Genomic DNA, 15209 nt, shown 5'->3' on the forward strand with positions numbered 1-15209 from the left:
ATCAGAGTCACCATTTTCACATTTCTATTGCACTGCTGTGCTCATGAAGGTACAAACCCCAGTACACAACTGGAAAGCAAAGCAGAGGGGTAGCTCTTGTGCTCATACCACTTCAGGAACAGATTCAGATCATGTAATTAACTGCCTCTAATCCAGTCATTGGACCCTTTATTATTCTTATATTCAGACACCCATTCTGATGTATTCTGAAAAGGCCACTAATGTGAATTCTTACGTGCACAAACCCAGTCAGGGTTTCTGACAAAGTAAAAGAATTAGGCCTAGACTGTGACTTGGAACCACCCTTTTGCTTGTGTTTGCACAGCACCTAGTACAATGGAGTCCTGGTCTCAGACTAGGGCTCCTAGGCGCTACTATAATATAAATAACAAAAGGCACAGTTGTGAGCAAGGAGTACATAAACTTAACTGCCCTAAATAATCCCTTGTTACTCCAACATCCAGCTGATACACAATTCCTCCCTATTCAGGATTGAAGAGCAAGAATTTGGTTCTAGCCAAAACCAGCAGCAAATTGTGACTTCCACTATGCAAGTCCCATTGTGCTGGCCAGCCAGCAGAGCCAAGGCTCTGACAATTTTCCACTTAGCTGCTGGGGAGGAGGTGCAGGGAGTAAGTGCTTACTCCTGTGGGCCCAGCAACCCAAGGTATATGTAGCCAACATACAGGTATAAAAAGTATGTGCTTGTTCTCCCCTCACTCCATTGCATAGGTACTTAGGCCTGGTCTACACTAGAGTTAGGTTGATGTAAGGCAGCTAACACTGATCTAACTTTAAGCATCCACACTAAATGTAGCTCCCACCAATGTAAGTTGCCGGGGGAGGGATAGCTCAGTGGTTTGAGCATTGGCCTGCTAAACCCAGGGTTGTGAGCTCAATCCTTGAGAGGGCCATTTAGGGATCTGGGGCAAAAATTGGGGATCAGTCCTGCTTTGAGCAGGGGGTTGGACTAGATGACCTCCTGAGGTCCCTTCCAGCCCTGATATTCTATGATTCTATGTCACTACATAGAATGCTATGCCTCTTGTGGAGGTGGAGTTACTTAGGTAGATGTAGTTAGGGCATCATTATTTACATCGCCTGTTGGCTGTCAGCCCTGGGGCTTGAACTATCTGTGCCCCGGAAGCACTCCTGGTGAGGATGCACATAGTCAACAGGAGTATAGTGTGGACGTGAAACACCTGTAGTGGCTGTACATCAATTTAACTTGACTTAATTTTGTAGTGTAGAGATGCCCATAAAGTCACAATCTAGCCCTCAGAATTAGGGGTTAGTCATGATCAGGAGGGGCACTGCACACACTGTGGAATAAGCTGGTAAGTATATAAGGCAGCCTGGATCTACCACTAGTCAGGACAAGAGATGCCACAAGAAGAGGAACCCCGGGCTATTAGCTGCTGACAAAATATGATTACAGCGAAACGTTTAAAAAAAAGTTTATGATCCAGCATCACTTTTTTTCTATTTCTGCCCAAAATACAATCGCTGGAGGATGTTTTGCTTACTCAAACACCAAAACTATAAGGAAAATATAGGGAGTTGGGAACACACTCTCTTTGGAAAGTGTGTTAGATAACAGAGCAAAAAGGGTACATTGCTCTGTTATCTATTATATTGCTTTTTTTTTTTTTAAGATACAGTTCAAGTTCTCTTCCAGCATCTGAAAGGGGGTGCATCCCCCAAGGAAGCAGCAGACATGTTATGGTTATCAGAGAGCTGGGTCCACTTCCATGAGCACAAAAACAATTAGGAAGAAAGATTTAATGCAACAATTTTAGTTCATTGTTTTCCTCCATATTCTTATTCTTCGCCTTGTTACCACGATAGCTTTTTCCCCTTCATCTCAATTTCTCTCTTTTTTGCCTTATTTATTTCTGTTAAGAGTTTGTCTCATTTTTTTCCTCTCTTGCAGATTGCTGGCCCTCCCCATCCCAAGTACCCAAGCACCTTAAGTGATGTTTCTCTTGCAGCAGTTTTACTATCTGGTGTCTGTCTGCTGCTTTTCATTCCATTCCTAACAAAGATTCTAATGTAATGATAGTGAACGTGTTCCCCTACACTTAAAGGAGCAGCTACAATTAGTGAGCACAGAGCTGCAATAGAAACAAGTGCAGAGGCACAGCAAACAGGGCAAAAACCATCATCGGAAAGAGCATTTCAGAAAAAACACATGGACATTATTTTTATTTAGAGGAATTAAAAAAAATATGAATATTGACATTGCATTTAAAAAACCTTGGAAGATTGTACATTGTCCAACCTCGCTGAAAATCCAACAGCGTTGAGCTGGAAATCTCAGAAGTATGTCTATCAGAGCTTTGCTCAGTAGATATCATCACGAACATTTCAAACCAAAGACGTTTAAAAAAAAAAGTCAGAATGCCTGAACCTGAAAGTGCTCTACACCAAACATATCAAAACCCACCACAACTCTGGGGGACATTGCAATTTACAGCACTGTCAAAAAGTTAGACAAGTCAGCACAAACTGTGTGAAACATCTTACATAATAAATAATCCTAACTACGAAGCCCGAAACATTTAAAGGGAATCTGATTTTGAAAATATCTGAGGTTTTGTTTTAACTTTGAGAAGATTTTCTTATATGTGCTACTTCTGGCTCCATTCAGGTGTTTTTTTTTTTGTTTTTTTTTAAACTTTCTTAGGTATCGTATTAAGGTTGTTCCTGGCAGAGTAAATGTATAGTGCTTAGTGGATATGGCCGGTTTTCTCTTTTTCTACATCTACAAATGTATTAGTATCTCAGAACTGGAGTGGACTTCAAAATATTTGATTTTTGGAAAAAATGAATTTATAACCATGATGCAAGCATTTGATTTGTTCTTCACTAGGGTTAAAGCAGTACATACACATAGCTATTTTAAAAGTATATATTTTTCCTCCACGATGTCAGGTCAGGAAAGCTTTCTACAAAAAGCCTTGTAAGTTTTCATCTTCTTGAAAGCTTTTTCAGCTGCTAGAATGACTCAACAATCTGTCACTTTGGTTACAGATAAGACAAGAGGTTAAAAAAATTAAATCTTGACAGTAACAATGTGAAACATTAATGACTTCTGGGGATGAGGGAGAAGTGGGTTCAAAAAAGTTGACTCCCAGGAAGCTTTCATGTTCCACCACTGCAATAAGGGTCGTTTGTGGAGCCGACCTACAAAGCTAATTTTTTGTCGAAAGCCATTCTCTAATAGTATAACAACAGTCATCCTGAAAGAATCACATTAAATGTATATATAACACTATAAAAATGTGTCAAACTTTATGCTTGATTACAAAAGTGGTTTCTCTCTTTTGCTGAGATTTATTTATTTTATTTACTCAAGGTTGAAGAATGGGAACAAAATCAAATCCTAAAATGCTGACATTTAGAGAAAATCTGAAAGCCATTTTTATACTACAAAATGTCTCATTTTACAAGAAACCCAAAGATTTAACTATTCTATTCCCCAAATGATAAAGGCAAAGTAGGAAGTAAAAAAGGATGGGGGGGAGGGGAGGGATATCTGTAAAACTACACCCTAATTGTTCTAGGACAAAATTCTAAACTCTGATCAGCACAGGGCTCTCACTGACATCAGTGGGGGTTTTGCAGAGGGAATGCATATGGAATAGGTCACAGAGATGCTACAGATTAGAGAGGAAAATTCTGCTCTTATATTGGCTGTTTTACTACTCCACAATAAACTTAAAAGGTGTGAACTACCCCTAAAATGTGAAGTTTTAAGTACACCCTAACAAATTCCAAAGCAAAGCCAAAATAATTTAATTTACATTATATCAGAATGTCAGGAAAATTAAAATCTGTTTTATTCAGTAGTTTTTCAGTGAAAAAACTATATAAACTATACTTTGCAATTACATCATGCCCTGACAAAGCTGGTCTGCTTTAAGACTGCTAACCTTAGTGAAGAGAATGAGCTGTCTCAGCAAATATCAATTTTGTGTTAAAATGTCAGCAAGGAAAAAATAAAAATATCTTAATTTACAATAAGCAGTGTGAACACCAAAGACAACAGAAGCCACGAAGTGTCAGACACCAGCCGCTGGCAGACAGGTTACTCCAAATATTTACAGAACTTTGTATCTTCCTTTGTTGGTTGGTTGGTATGAGTTTTGCTGCAATTAAAGAGGAAAAATAAGTCAATCACAGCACTAGTTGAAAACAGACAAGTGAACAGCTGAATCATTCATTATTAGAATTGCTCCGCAATAACCCTTTCTTTGACAGTTGGAAGGAATTTTTATGTAGAGTTCAGCAATTTTAAAAGTAGAGCAAAGCTAGATCAATAAAGGCACAAGAGCAATGGAACCCACGAGCAGCTGGGTTGAGAAGTGTCTGCTACCAGCAGTTCTGCCTGAGTCTAACGCAATATTATTGTAGGTTGCTCCACAAAAAGCCAAGGCCTGTGCTTCTGAAGAATTCAGAATTCCAGTCTCCCAATCCTTGATTTGCAAACGAGGAGCAAGATAACTCTAAATACAGAAGACTACTGCTCCTGGCGTGCTGCATGGAGCAACTAACCTCAACACAGTACAAACAACTAAAAACAAGAAAAGTTAAAAACCAATCTGTTACATGCCCAGCTCTGCCTAATGGAGCTAAAGCCAGGAAATGAACTGTTTTGTGAGGTAAGAACTAGCCCTTAAAGTGATGTCACAAAATTCTGTTGATGTCTTTTGTCTGCATAGAATACCTATGAGCCTGGGTTGACCCACGGAACAGAGAAATGTATTTTCTTTGCTGTTCACCAGTACAGCATATTTTAGATCTGCAGCTTCCTGTCCCAGATATTAATAAAGATTTATGCTCTAGCATTGGTATAAACTTTCTGAAACATGTACTTGTAAAGCTTTAAAAAGCCAAGCACATTCTTCTGAAATACAGTATACTGTATTTCACTTACCAGTCTGATAAGTTCTTCTTTTATAAGCCTAGTGATTTCTGCCTTTGCTTTCTGCACAGCCAGTTCATTGGCACCTGGAGACAGAACAGGAAGAAACAAAATATTAGAATCTTTTCCACACACAACGCCGAAAGAGTAAAACTGCAAGTTACTTCTAGTAGCACCGTATAGGTTGCCAAACACATTTTAATAGTTTGCAGTTGAACTCTCGACTAGTGTTTATTACCAGGGCTGGTTTGTTTTTTTAAACAAAGGACATACTTAAAATTTCGAGTCACATTTCACACTACCCACAAACACCTAAAACAACAGGTTACTTTGCAGACAAACTCACATCAGCAATAGAGCATGCCAGAGTAAACGTAAGATTAATTGGGCCATAGGTTGCACACAATAGATTTGAACAGGTATGATCCCTGCCCAGTGCTGCTGGATAACAGCACCATTTTGTCTCTTTTCCATGGCAACTCAAATAAGGTCGCTCAGTTTCCTCTCATTTTTTAGCACCAAGTATATTCTTCTTGTTATTCTTTTTTTGAATATTTTCATATACAGCCACCATGTAAGCAAGCACCTTTAGTCTGGGTAGGATGTTGGTCCCGAGAGGTCTTCACATCACCATGATCCAAGTGGCAAAAACTATCGAGACAAATGAGTGGCTTCCCTGGGTGCCCACATTTCCATAACCAACAATGGTCTGGAGTGAGGACCCAAAGGTTACTACAATAATGATTATGGTTATTACCACAAGGATTCTCATGTCTAGTTTCACACTGTACTGGGGACATTTTTTTAAATTTAAATATCTGTCGTACTTACTCTCTATAGCCAAGTAAATTTTTCGTTCTCCTTCCTTGGGTTCTTTGCCTGGAGGGAAATACGTTCCTCTGATTGTAATGGCAGCTTCAGAATATTCACTGATTCTCTGCAGAGCTTCCTTGGAGGTAACCTTCCACCTAGCAGTCTGCACAAGAAAAAGGTATAGGAAGAGGAGCAGCGAGAAAGACATTTTATAAAAGAGGAACCAGAGGGTTAGCTGACATTCTAGACAGAAAATGTATCAACAAAATTATATGGTGAGAGCTATTTAAACAGAAATGTGTTCCAGGGCAAATGGGTTTTAATCAGTTCTTTTAAAAAATGAGCACCCACGTCCAAACAAACGTATGCCATAAAATACATTAGCACTGCTACCCCTTACTTCAGGGAAAGAAGAAGAAGAAAGGTGGAGGAAAGAGAATGATGGATGTACGGGACCACTGGAAAGAGCTTGCCAGTGTTTCCATTTCACTCTGTGGGAAGTTTAGAAGCTTGAAGACTGAAGTGTGAAAAAGAGTACTTCATTCACTTGGACACTGAGATTTCAACAGAAATAACTGCTAAGACACACTGTTACAAATTCTTTTCAAGAATGAGGCAAACTGCTATCTTGTGTATCACCTACTATGATCTAGTGTACAAAGGTAGGGGCATATGAAGAACAAACTCAGGGCTAGGATATAGCCCATACTGTGGTTATGTGCATGCAATTTGAGTCCCATTGAGAAAACTCATGGAATTATACTAAACATTTACACTGTACTTGCATTACGAAGAGCAGGCAGGAAAGAGCAAACTCGCATCTCTCTCACTAATTTTACTAGTCAGGTGATTACTCTTATTGGTATTAGAATAGCACCAAGAGGTCCAATGACTGGTCAGGGCCCCATTGTGTTAGACAACGTATAGACAGAGAGCAAAAGATAGTCCCTGTTCCAAAAGGCTGACAGTGGAGATTTTTTAGAAGCATAAATGGCAGTTATGCACTTAATTCCCATTGACTGAGTTAGGTGCCTAACTACTTTTTATGCCCCTGAAAATCTCCCCTAATAATCTTAGTTTAAGAAGAGATGTAATAATCAAGACATATGGGTCTGGACCAGAATTGTGGTAGTGTGGCCAAAGAAGAAAGGCCAGATCTTTTCAATATTACATAGGAAAATTCAATAAGATTTAGATGCTGACTGGATCAAGGGCAGAGCTTCACATTTTCATGTGGTAAGGAACAGTCTTAGAATGTGTCTGAAAGATTATGCATCTCTTACATGGTGCAGATTACACAGCTGAGCTAATGTCACGGAGCTTTATTGGATACAGCTGATAAAGATCTGAGACACAGACAAAACCTCTCTGTTGGAACAAACACATTAAAAACTTGTACAAAGAGTCTGCAGTAAAGCACTGTGTTAAGTGACTGGAATTAAAATATGATTAAAGAAAAAAATGATGCTTGCCTGTGGGAAGTCATTGATCTCTAATTCCTCCTCGTATCTCTTAAATGATTCACTTTGTCCTCCCTCCTGTTTTTCTTCCTCTTGTTTTTCTATGGGCACATAATTGAGCTTGGCATTTATCTTTTCAGCCAGTTGCTCTGCAATAGTTTTGGCAGATACAGTAGGAGCCTGAATTGTGCCTCCTCTCAAGATAGCATTTGTAGCCTGCTGCATCACATCCTGTAATAAAACAAGTCTACATTCATTACAAGGTACCCAGAGGCAGCACCATAAAAACCTGGCCTTTTCAGCACCAGAGTTTCATTACATTTCTACACATAATAAATGCCCATGTCGGCAGCTTCAACACTCTTCCCAATCCCGCCCAAAAAAGAAAAAAAAAAAAAAAAAAAAAGCCTTGCTACATTTTCTACTCTAAATGCTATGGACATTCCAGACTGCCGTCAGCAAAACAAAACGTAATTTTACGTCATCCCATACACTTCTAGTCCAATTACCAAGCTAGGAAAAGGAGCATACGCTCCTTCCTGTGATAGAAATCAAAACTCGGCAGTGCACAAGGACTGCTTTGACAATATACTCTGTTCTTTAGTTCAGTGGGTCTCAACCTTTCCAGGCGATTGTACCCCTTTCAGGAGTCTGATTTGTCTTGCATACCCACAAGTTCACTTCACTTAAAAACTACTTGCTTACCAAAATCAGACACAGAAATAAAAAAAATGCCACAGCACACTTACTGAAAACCTGCTTGCTTTCTCGTTTTTACCATATAATTATAACATAAATCAATTGGAATATAAATATTGCACTTACATTTCAGTGTATAGTTTATAGAGCAGTATAAACAAGTCATTTTCTGTATGAAATTTTAGTTTGTACTGACTTCACTAGTGTTTTTATGTAGCCTGTTGTAAAACTAGACAAATATCTAGATGAGCTGATGTAACCCCGGGAAGACCTCTGCGTACCCCCAGGAGTAGGTGTACCCCTGGTCGAGAGCCACTACTTTAGTTCATCCAAGACATTATACATTGTGAATTGAAATCCCCCAACACTAAACAAGAAGCTATCTTATACATAATAACTTTCACAGCAATATATTCTAAAAAGCTTAAACTTTCAGATGAACATTATTAATGCTTTATAACAGGAGTGAGTTGACTGCTGTTAACTAGGAAGTTAGATTTGGATTAAAATTTCCTCTTCCTCTTTAGTTCCCCCCCCTAAGAATCAAAGGTTCATGGTGACTATGTTGATTCCAAAGGTGGAAACTTCAAAAACTAACAACCCATCTTCTGCAAAATGCTACTAAAGTTCATATACATTTTAAATTAAATTACAGAGTTCTACAACCATGAGAAAACGTATTGTATATTACATACTTCAGCAGACAGATATTTTGTAATTATAATTTAACAAATCCGTTAGTCACTACTGGTAAAATTAGCTATAATTAACCCTTTGTGTCAAAGCAGATCAGGGGTTCCAGTTTTTGTGCTAATGCATTTTGTCACATCAAAAGGGTTACAAAACAGATAGTCAAAAGACTCATATGATTTACCATTAAGTACCGAATAAGAAAGCTAAATAGAACAATACGTTAACATGGCTGTAAAACAAAAATACATTCTATTAAACATTTAGTAAAAAATTGTTGCTTGGTAGAGAGGGTGACCTTAAAGTGAAAAGGGACCAATACTTGTGCCTCTGCTCCAAGATTCTTCTGAGCATTAATTCTTAAAGCTAGTCTTTTGGCAATTTCCAGTTTTTCTGCATTACCAGCTGTTGGTGTAGGAACATTAGATGTTCCCGGTGCTGCCATGTCTTTCACTCTTTTTTTTGAATTGAACATGCTCTCAATTTGTTCATCAATCTAAAGAATAGAACAAGGATATCAGTACATTCAGCATTATGCAATTCTTGTCCACATATGGTAAGAAAACATCCGTGTACATTTGCTTTATTTTTCAAAAAATAAATTTTGAATCTTGCAACAACAAACGTTGACAGAGCCTGCACAAAACTACAGTGCTACAGTGAGGAAGGATGATCTTTTGGTCAGGAAACAGACTGGGCATCAGGAGACTGGATGTCTATTTCTGGCCATGCCACAGATTTACTTTCTACCTTTAACAAGGGATTTATACTGAGTCCATCAGTTTCACACTAATTAAGGTTAAGCACTTTGAGATTCTCACATAGGAAGTGCCATTTAAGTGCAAACTGATGCACCAAGTTCTGTACACAAATCTCACCCTTCAGCTGCGGGAGACAGAGGAGGGCAGCGTTCACATTGTGAAGGCTACAGAGCTGGTTTGTGAGGGAGGATTTCCAGCAGTTCTTCTACAGCCTTTGTACCAGTAGTCAGAGTAATTTTCCAGATCATGGAAAAGGTAGCAAATATTAAGGAAAGGTACCTAATATGGATTTAGAAATGGGAAAAGCTGCTATATATTTCTTTCCATCACTATACTACAAGACTATTGTGAATGAGTGTGACTATTTTATTTTGTGCAAGATGATTAACTTTGCAAAGGTGAAAAACTGCTTGTGCCCTTTTGAATGGAATAATAGCCATATTTATCTTATTTATAAAATACCAGTAAGTGACAAATGGCAGATTTTTAACTCCTTATGAGGTCTATGCACTCATACATTACATACAGATTTACACACAAGAGGTATCTAGTAAGTTAGAGGGGTGTGTGGAATAGCAGAAATCCATGCATTCTGCAATTTATTACAGTTGTACCTGTATGGGTTATTTTAGTGAATACAGTGAAATCCCTTAAAAAAAAACAAACAAACCAAAAAACAAAACACTTTTTCCCCCCCTTAATGCTTACATCAAGAGCAGTATCCTCATCATCTGAATCCTGCAGGCCAAGAGCAGCTTTTTGTAGTTTCTTTCGCTCATTAGCCAAAGCGTGTTCTGTTTCATCAAACTTGAATCCTTTGCCAGAGAATCCACTGCTCTTTTTAATAATTTTCCCCTCCTATAAACAGGAATGTTTATTTTAAAAAGTCACTTCAAACACTAAAAGTTTTAAAAGACACTTCCAGAACAATTGTGAATATAGACTATTTATCTAACTGATAATGATGTTAAATGAAAAAAAAAATCAAGACAAAATTAGGACATTTATCAGGCTTTTCAAACCTTGAAACAACTATTTTACAATGAAAAGTTTAACAGCTATTTTATATCAACTAAGTAGATGTAAACAAATCTTTTGAGTAATATAATTGTATAAACTGAAATATTCCCTGAGATAACAGAATTTTCTCTTTGGCAGACAAGAAACACATTATATTCAATTTTTGAACCATGTGCTCAAATAGTGTGATGGTGTGACCAATATAAATAAAATATAAATACTACAGCACCGTTGTTGTCTTTTATAGGATTTCTGAAAAAATAAGGTCTCAAGACAGCTCACATACACATCGTTATAACATCAAATTCACAAGAAGAGTCTTGAAAACACTTCAGACTCCAATCCTGCAAACATTTAACACCTTTTTGACCTCACATGAGTAGCCCCAATGAAGTTAGTGCGATTACTTAGGTGTGTAGAGTTATGTGCAAAGTAGCAAAACCACAAACACATGAAGGAAGAAAAAGGTTACTTACAGCCTTCTGTTGATCTTTGAAGTCACTCCAGAGCTTCTCCAGCTCCGCAGGAATTGGTTTCCCTGACAATTCCAAAGCCTTAATTATATCACCAGCATACCGTGCTTGATCTTCAGTAATGAAAGTGAATGCAAATCCCTATTGAATTTTAATAAACAACGTGAATTTAATCAGTATTAATAATCCATTAAGACCCATGACCTCTTTTTCTACTGAAGCATTGCAGCACAGGTAGTGCTGTTAAACTACATAAAAGTAAAACTGGATATTTTAATATGAACTTCCTTTTAAAGAGGAATATGAGCTAACTAGGGCTGTTGATCAATTGTGGTTAACTCACGTGATTAAAAAAATTAAATGCGATTAATCGCAGTTTTAATTACACTGTTAAATAGAATATCAATTGAAATGTATTAATATTTTGGATTTTTTTCCCTATATTTTCACATATATTCTATTCTGTAATTAAAACAAAAGTGGATCTTATAAATATTTGTACTGTGAAAATGATACAACAGTATTTTTCAATTCACCTCCTACAAGTACTGTAGTGCAATCTCTTTGTGATGAAAGTGCAACTTACAAATATAGGTTTTTTTGTTCCCTAACTGTACTCAAAAACAAAACAATGTCCTACAAGTCCACTAAGTCCTATTTCTTGCTCAGCCAATCACTAAGACAAACAAGTTTGCTTACATTTACAGGAGATAATGCTGCCCTCTTCTTATTTACAACGTCACCAGAAAGTGAAAAGTCATTTGCATGGCATTTTTGTAGCCATCATTGCAAGGTATTTACGTGCCAGATATGCTAAACATTTGTATGCCCCTTCATACTTTGGCCACCATTCCAGAGGATGCTTCCATGCTGATGACGCTCGTTTAAAAAATAAATGCGTTAATTAAATTTGTGACTGAACTCCTTGAAGGAGAACTGCATGTCCCCTGCTCTGTTTTACCCGCATTCAGCCATATATTTCCTGTTATAGCAGTCTCAGATGATGCCCCAGCACATGTTCATTTTAAGAACACTTTCACTGCAGACTTGACAAAATACAAAGAAGGTACCAATATGAGATTTCTAAAGATAGCTACAGCACTCAACCCAAGGATAAAGAATCTGAAGTGCCTTCCAAAATATGAGAGGGATGAGGTGTGGAGCATGCTTTCAGAAGTCTTAAAAGAGCAACACTGATGCAGAAACTACAGAATCCAAACCACCAAAAAAATCAACCTTCTGCTGGGGACATCTGACTCAGATAATGAAAATGAACATGCGTTGGTCCATAGTGCTTTGTTTTGTTATCGAGAAGAACTCATCAGCAGCATGGACGCATGTCCTCTGGAATGGTGGTTGAAGCATGAAGGAACATATGAAACTTTAGTGCATCTGGCACGTAAATATTTTGTGATTCCAGCTATAACAGTGCCATGCGAACGCCTGTTCTCACTTTCAGGTGACACTGTAAACAAGAAGCGGGCAGCATTATCTCCTGCAAATGTAAACAAACTTGTCTGTCTGAGCGATTGGCTGAACAAGAAGTAGGACTGAGTGGACTTACAGGCGCTAAAATTGTACAGTGTTTTATTGTTGAGTGCAGTTTTTTTTGTACATAATTCTACATTTGTAAGTTCAACTTTCATGATAAAGAGATTGCACTACAGTACTTGTATTAGGTGAATTGAAAAATACTATTTCTTTTGTTTATTTATGGTGCAAATACTTGTAATCAAAAATATAAAGGGAGCACTGTACACCTTGTATTCTGTGTTATTGAAATCAATATATTTGAAAACGCAGAAAACATCAAAAAATATTTAAATAAATGGTATTCTATTATTGTTTAATCACGATTTTTTAATCGTACGATTAATTGCTTGACAGCCCTAGAATTAACTCGTGTGCTTAGCATGTAAAGTGATACAATAATTCAACCATTCACAATGAAATCTAAAGCTTTTTATTTAAGTCTGGTCATGGTTGTAAGTTTGGAACATGAAATCTTCCGACGTCACTCACGCACATTTCCAAGCATGAGCAGTATCAAATGTTCAGCAACAGAGCCAAATTCATGGGGAAGCCTTACTCCAGTAAGCATTTCCTAAGTGCCACACAAATTTGGTTCAGAACAGGAAGCTGAGTTTTAAAATTTAGACCACTGCCTTACTCTTGATGTCTCTAAAAACCTCACAGCGTTCATTATTTATTAATATTTGTATTACTGTAGTGCCTGGCCCTAGGATACCTTCTCATCGAATACCAAAGAAACATTCTCTTCTCCCAATCCCTGTTTTGGATAACTATATTAAACAAACAGGGCAGGGTTCTAAACACAGTTAAGAAGAACAAATAATTACATGTACATACTTTGTTGCCAGCTCGTCCAGTTCGGCCTGCTCTGTGCACATAATCTTCATAATGGTTGGGACAGCTGTAATTGACTACCAGCATTAGTTGCTTTACATCCAGGCCTCGTGCTGCTACAGATGTGGCCACAAGAAGTTTGCATACTCCGTTCTTAAAATCATTAATTATGCTGTCTCTGTCATATTGATCAATACCTGCAAGGAGCCACACAAAATAGTTCATTTTTAAACTCTGTGTGATTTAATTTCATGCATTTATTTTCTTTTGATTCAGAATAATAAAAAGCATCTTTACACAGGATCAGGGAACTTTCACCAATTATTTAAAATGCCAAAACCTAACACAAAATTCAATTAACTCCAGAACAATAAACCATTTCGTTTCTGCACTAGAGTAGCTTGAGCAAAATTATTTATGCTCCACTCTGTGTTCTAGATTGATTTCTCTGCCATGCAGTAGTAATTTAAGAAAGTAGGTGATGGAAACCTAACAGCCAACAGTTTTGTGGACTCTACAAAAACCCATTTCATACTCCCCCTACTGGTCTGCAATAGCAATGAACTACTACTGTTCTCAGAGATGTGTTACTGCCAGACCAGTTCATAATCCTGCTGCATAAAGAGAGATTTTGCCATGTTATGGCATTTTATAGGTTAAAAACACCATGTCAATTTCAGTTTCATTCAAACAGAGAAAAATATAGGTCTCTCAAATGAAAGACCACAGTGGCGAGGGAGAAAATATTCCAAGGTCTATAATGGTATTGTATGGAAAAAATTAAAACATTTCTTTAAAATTACCCAATCCTATTATTCTAGTTTAAAATAATGTAAACCCTTAAGATTGCATACTACCTCCATGAAGTGACATGCAGGGATAAGAGGCTCTCATTAAATCTTTCAGCAACCCGTCAGCATGTTCCTGTTTATCGACAAATATGATGACTGATCCTTTCTCTTGATAATGTCCCAGAAGCTCAAGTAACTTCAAGAACTTGTTCTCTTCTTCTATCACGATCTGAAAAGCAAACAGAACAAACAAAGAGACGTTGCACTTTCCACTGGATTATGGGCATTACAAACTCTTAACTCCTTTTATTGGGCTTTGATTATACGAATACTGTGAACAGAAGCTGGATTTTCTTTGTGTTGCATCTACAGAGAGAAGTGGGAGTATTAAAGCGGACAGTGAGCTAAGCTGGTCAAAACCTAGTAAAGAAACTAGTGACATTACTATCCGCAAAGGGGAGGGGAGGTGCACATGTGTTTGTTTATAGCCGAACAGCGTGGGGCATGGCTGGGGAAGCCTAGCTGAAGCAGGGTCAGGAGTCCCAGCTGGTGGTGGGTAGTAGGAGTGAGGGGCTCACCTAAGTGTGAAGCTCAGGCTACATAACCAAGGTAGTGTGCAGCCCTTCATTAAACTGCTGGCTGTGATGTGTGTACACAGCAACACAGGGCAGGAGACAGAAAGGAGCAACTTCTTACATGTTTATGATTTCTAAAGGGATGAGTAGGGGAAGGGGAGCTGGAACTGTTGGTGGGGAGCTAGACATTGTGGGGAATGGTGTGGTAGGTGGTGAAGACGGAAATAAAGACATGCCAGTAATAGAACAGTCAAGGTTTTTGGACATAACCCGTGGATGAAATTTCTCTCTTACCTGACCTGTTAAACAAAAAAATTACACATTGAAACATTTCACAGCACCACCATTATCCCCATTTCCTTATAACAAAATGTACGGGAGGAGCACTTAGGAATCACGTAACAATCATGTGTCCTAGTGGAAAGACCACTGGATGGGGGCTTTCCCTAGCTCTGCCTGCTGGGTGACCTTGGGGAGTCACTTCACCTCTCTGTGACTCAGTTTTCCATCTGTAAAAGGGGAAAATGATGTAAAGTTCTTTGAGATCTACTGATGAACAGCACTGTATAAAAGGTAGGGGATGGTCACTGAAAACTTACATCAGCATAGCTACATCTCAATGGTGTGAAAACT

General features: G+C 38.1%; 1 protein-coding gene across 2 annotated transcripts in view; it reads right to left on the bottom strand.

The window, feature by feature from the left end:
* Positions 1 to 2176: 2176 nt before the first annotated feature.
* DDX46 (DEAD-box helicase 46) overlaps positions 2177 to 15209 on the bottom strand; it is a 36875-nt gene continuing 23842 nt past the window's right edge. Inside the window, exons 15-23 of one of the 2 annotated variants that reach the window (XM_073355535.1) lie at positions 14068 to 14230; positions 13214 to 13407; positions 10847 to 10984; positions 10059 to 10208; positions 8912 to 9085; positions 7213 to 7431; positions 5759 to 5903; positions 4940 to 5013; positions 2177 to 4151 (exon numbers count right to left, since the gene is read on the bottom strand). In XM_073355535.1, coding sequence (XP_073211636.1) covers positions 4104 to 4151; positions 4940 to 5013; positions 5759 to 5903; positions 7213 to 7431; positions 8912 to 9085; positions 10059 to 10208; positions 10847 to 10984; positions 13214 to 13407; positions 14068 to 14230 — 1305 coding nt within the window. In that variant the 3' untranslated portion in view covers positions 2177 to 4103. Of the gene's footprint in view, positions 4152 to 4939; positions 5014 to 5758; positions 5904 to 7212; positions 7432 to 8887; positions 9086 to 10058; positions 10209 to 10846; positions 10985 to 13213; positions 13408 to 14067; positions 14231 to 15209 lie in introns of both variants that reach the window. The other variant, XM_073355534.1, reaches the window with a different exon arrangement.

This window comes from Lepidochelys kempii, chromosome 8, assembly GCF_965140265.1.
Source record: "Lepidochelys kempii isolate rLepKem1 chromosome 8, rLepKem1.hap2, whole genome shotgun sequence".
Lineage (NCBI taxonomy): Eukaryota > Metazoa > Chordata > Testudines > Cheloniidae > Lepidochelys > Lepidochelys kempii.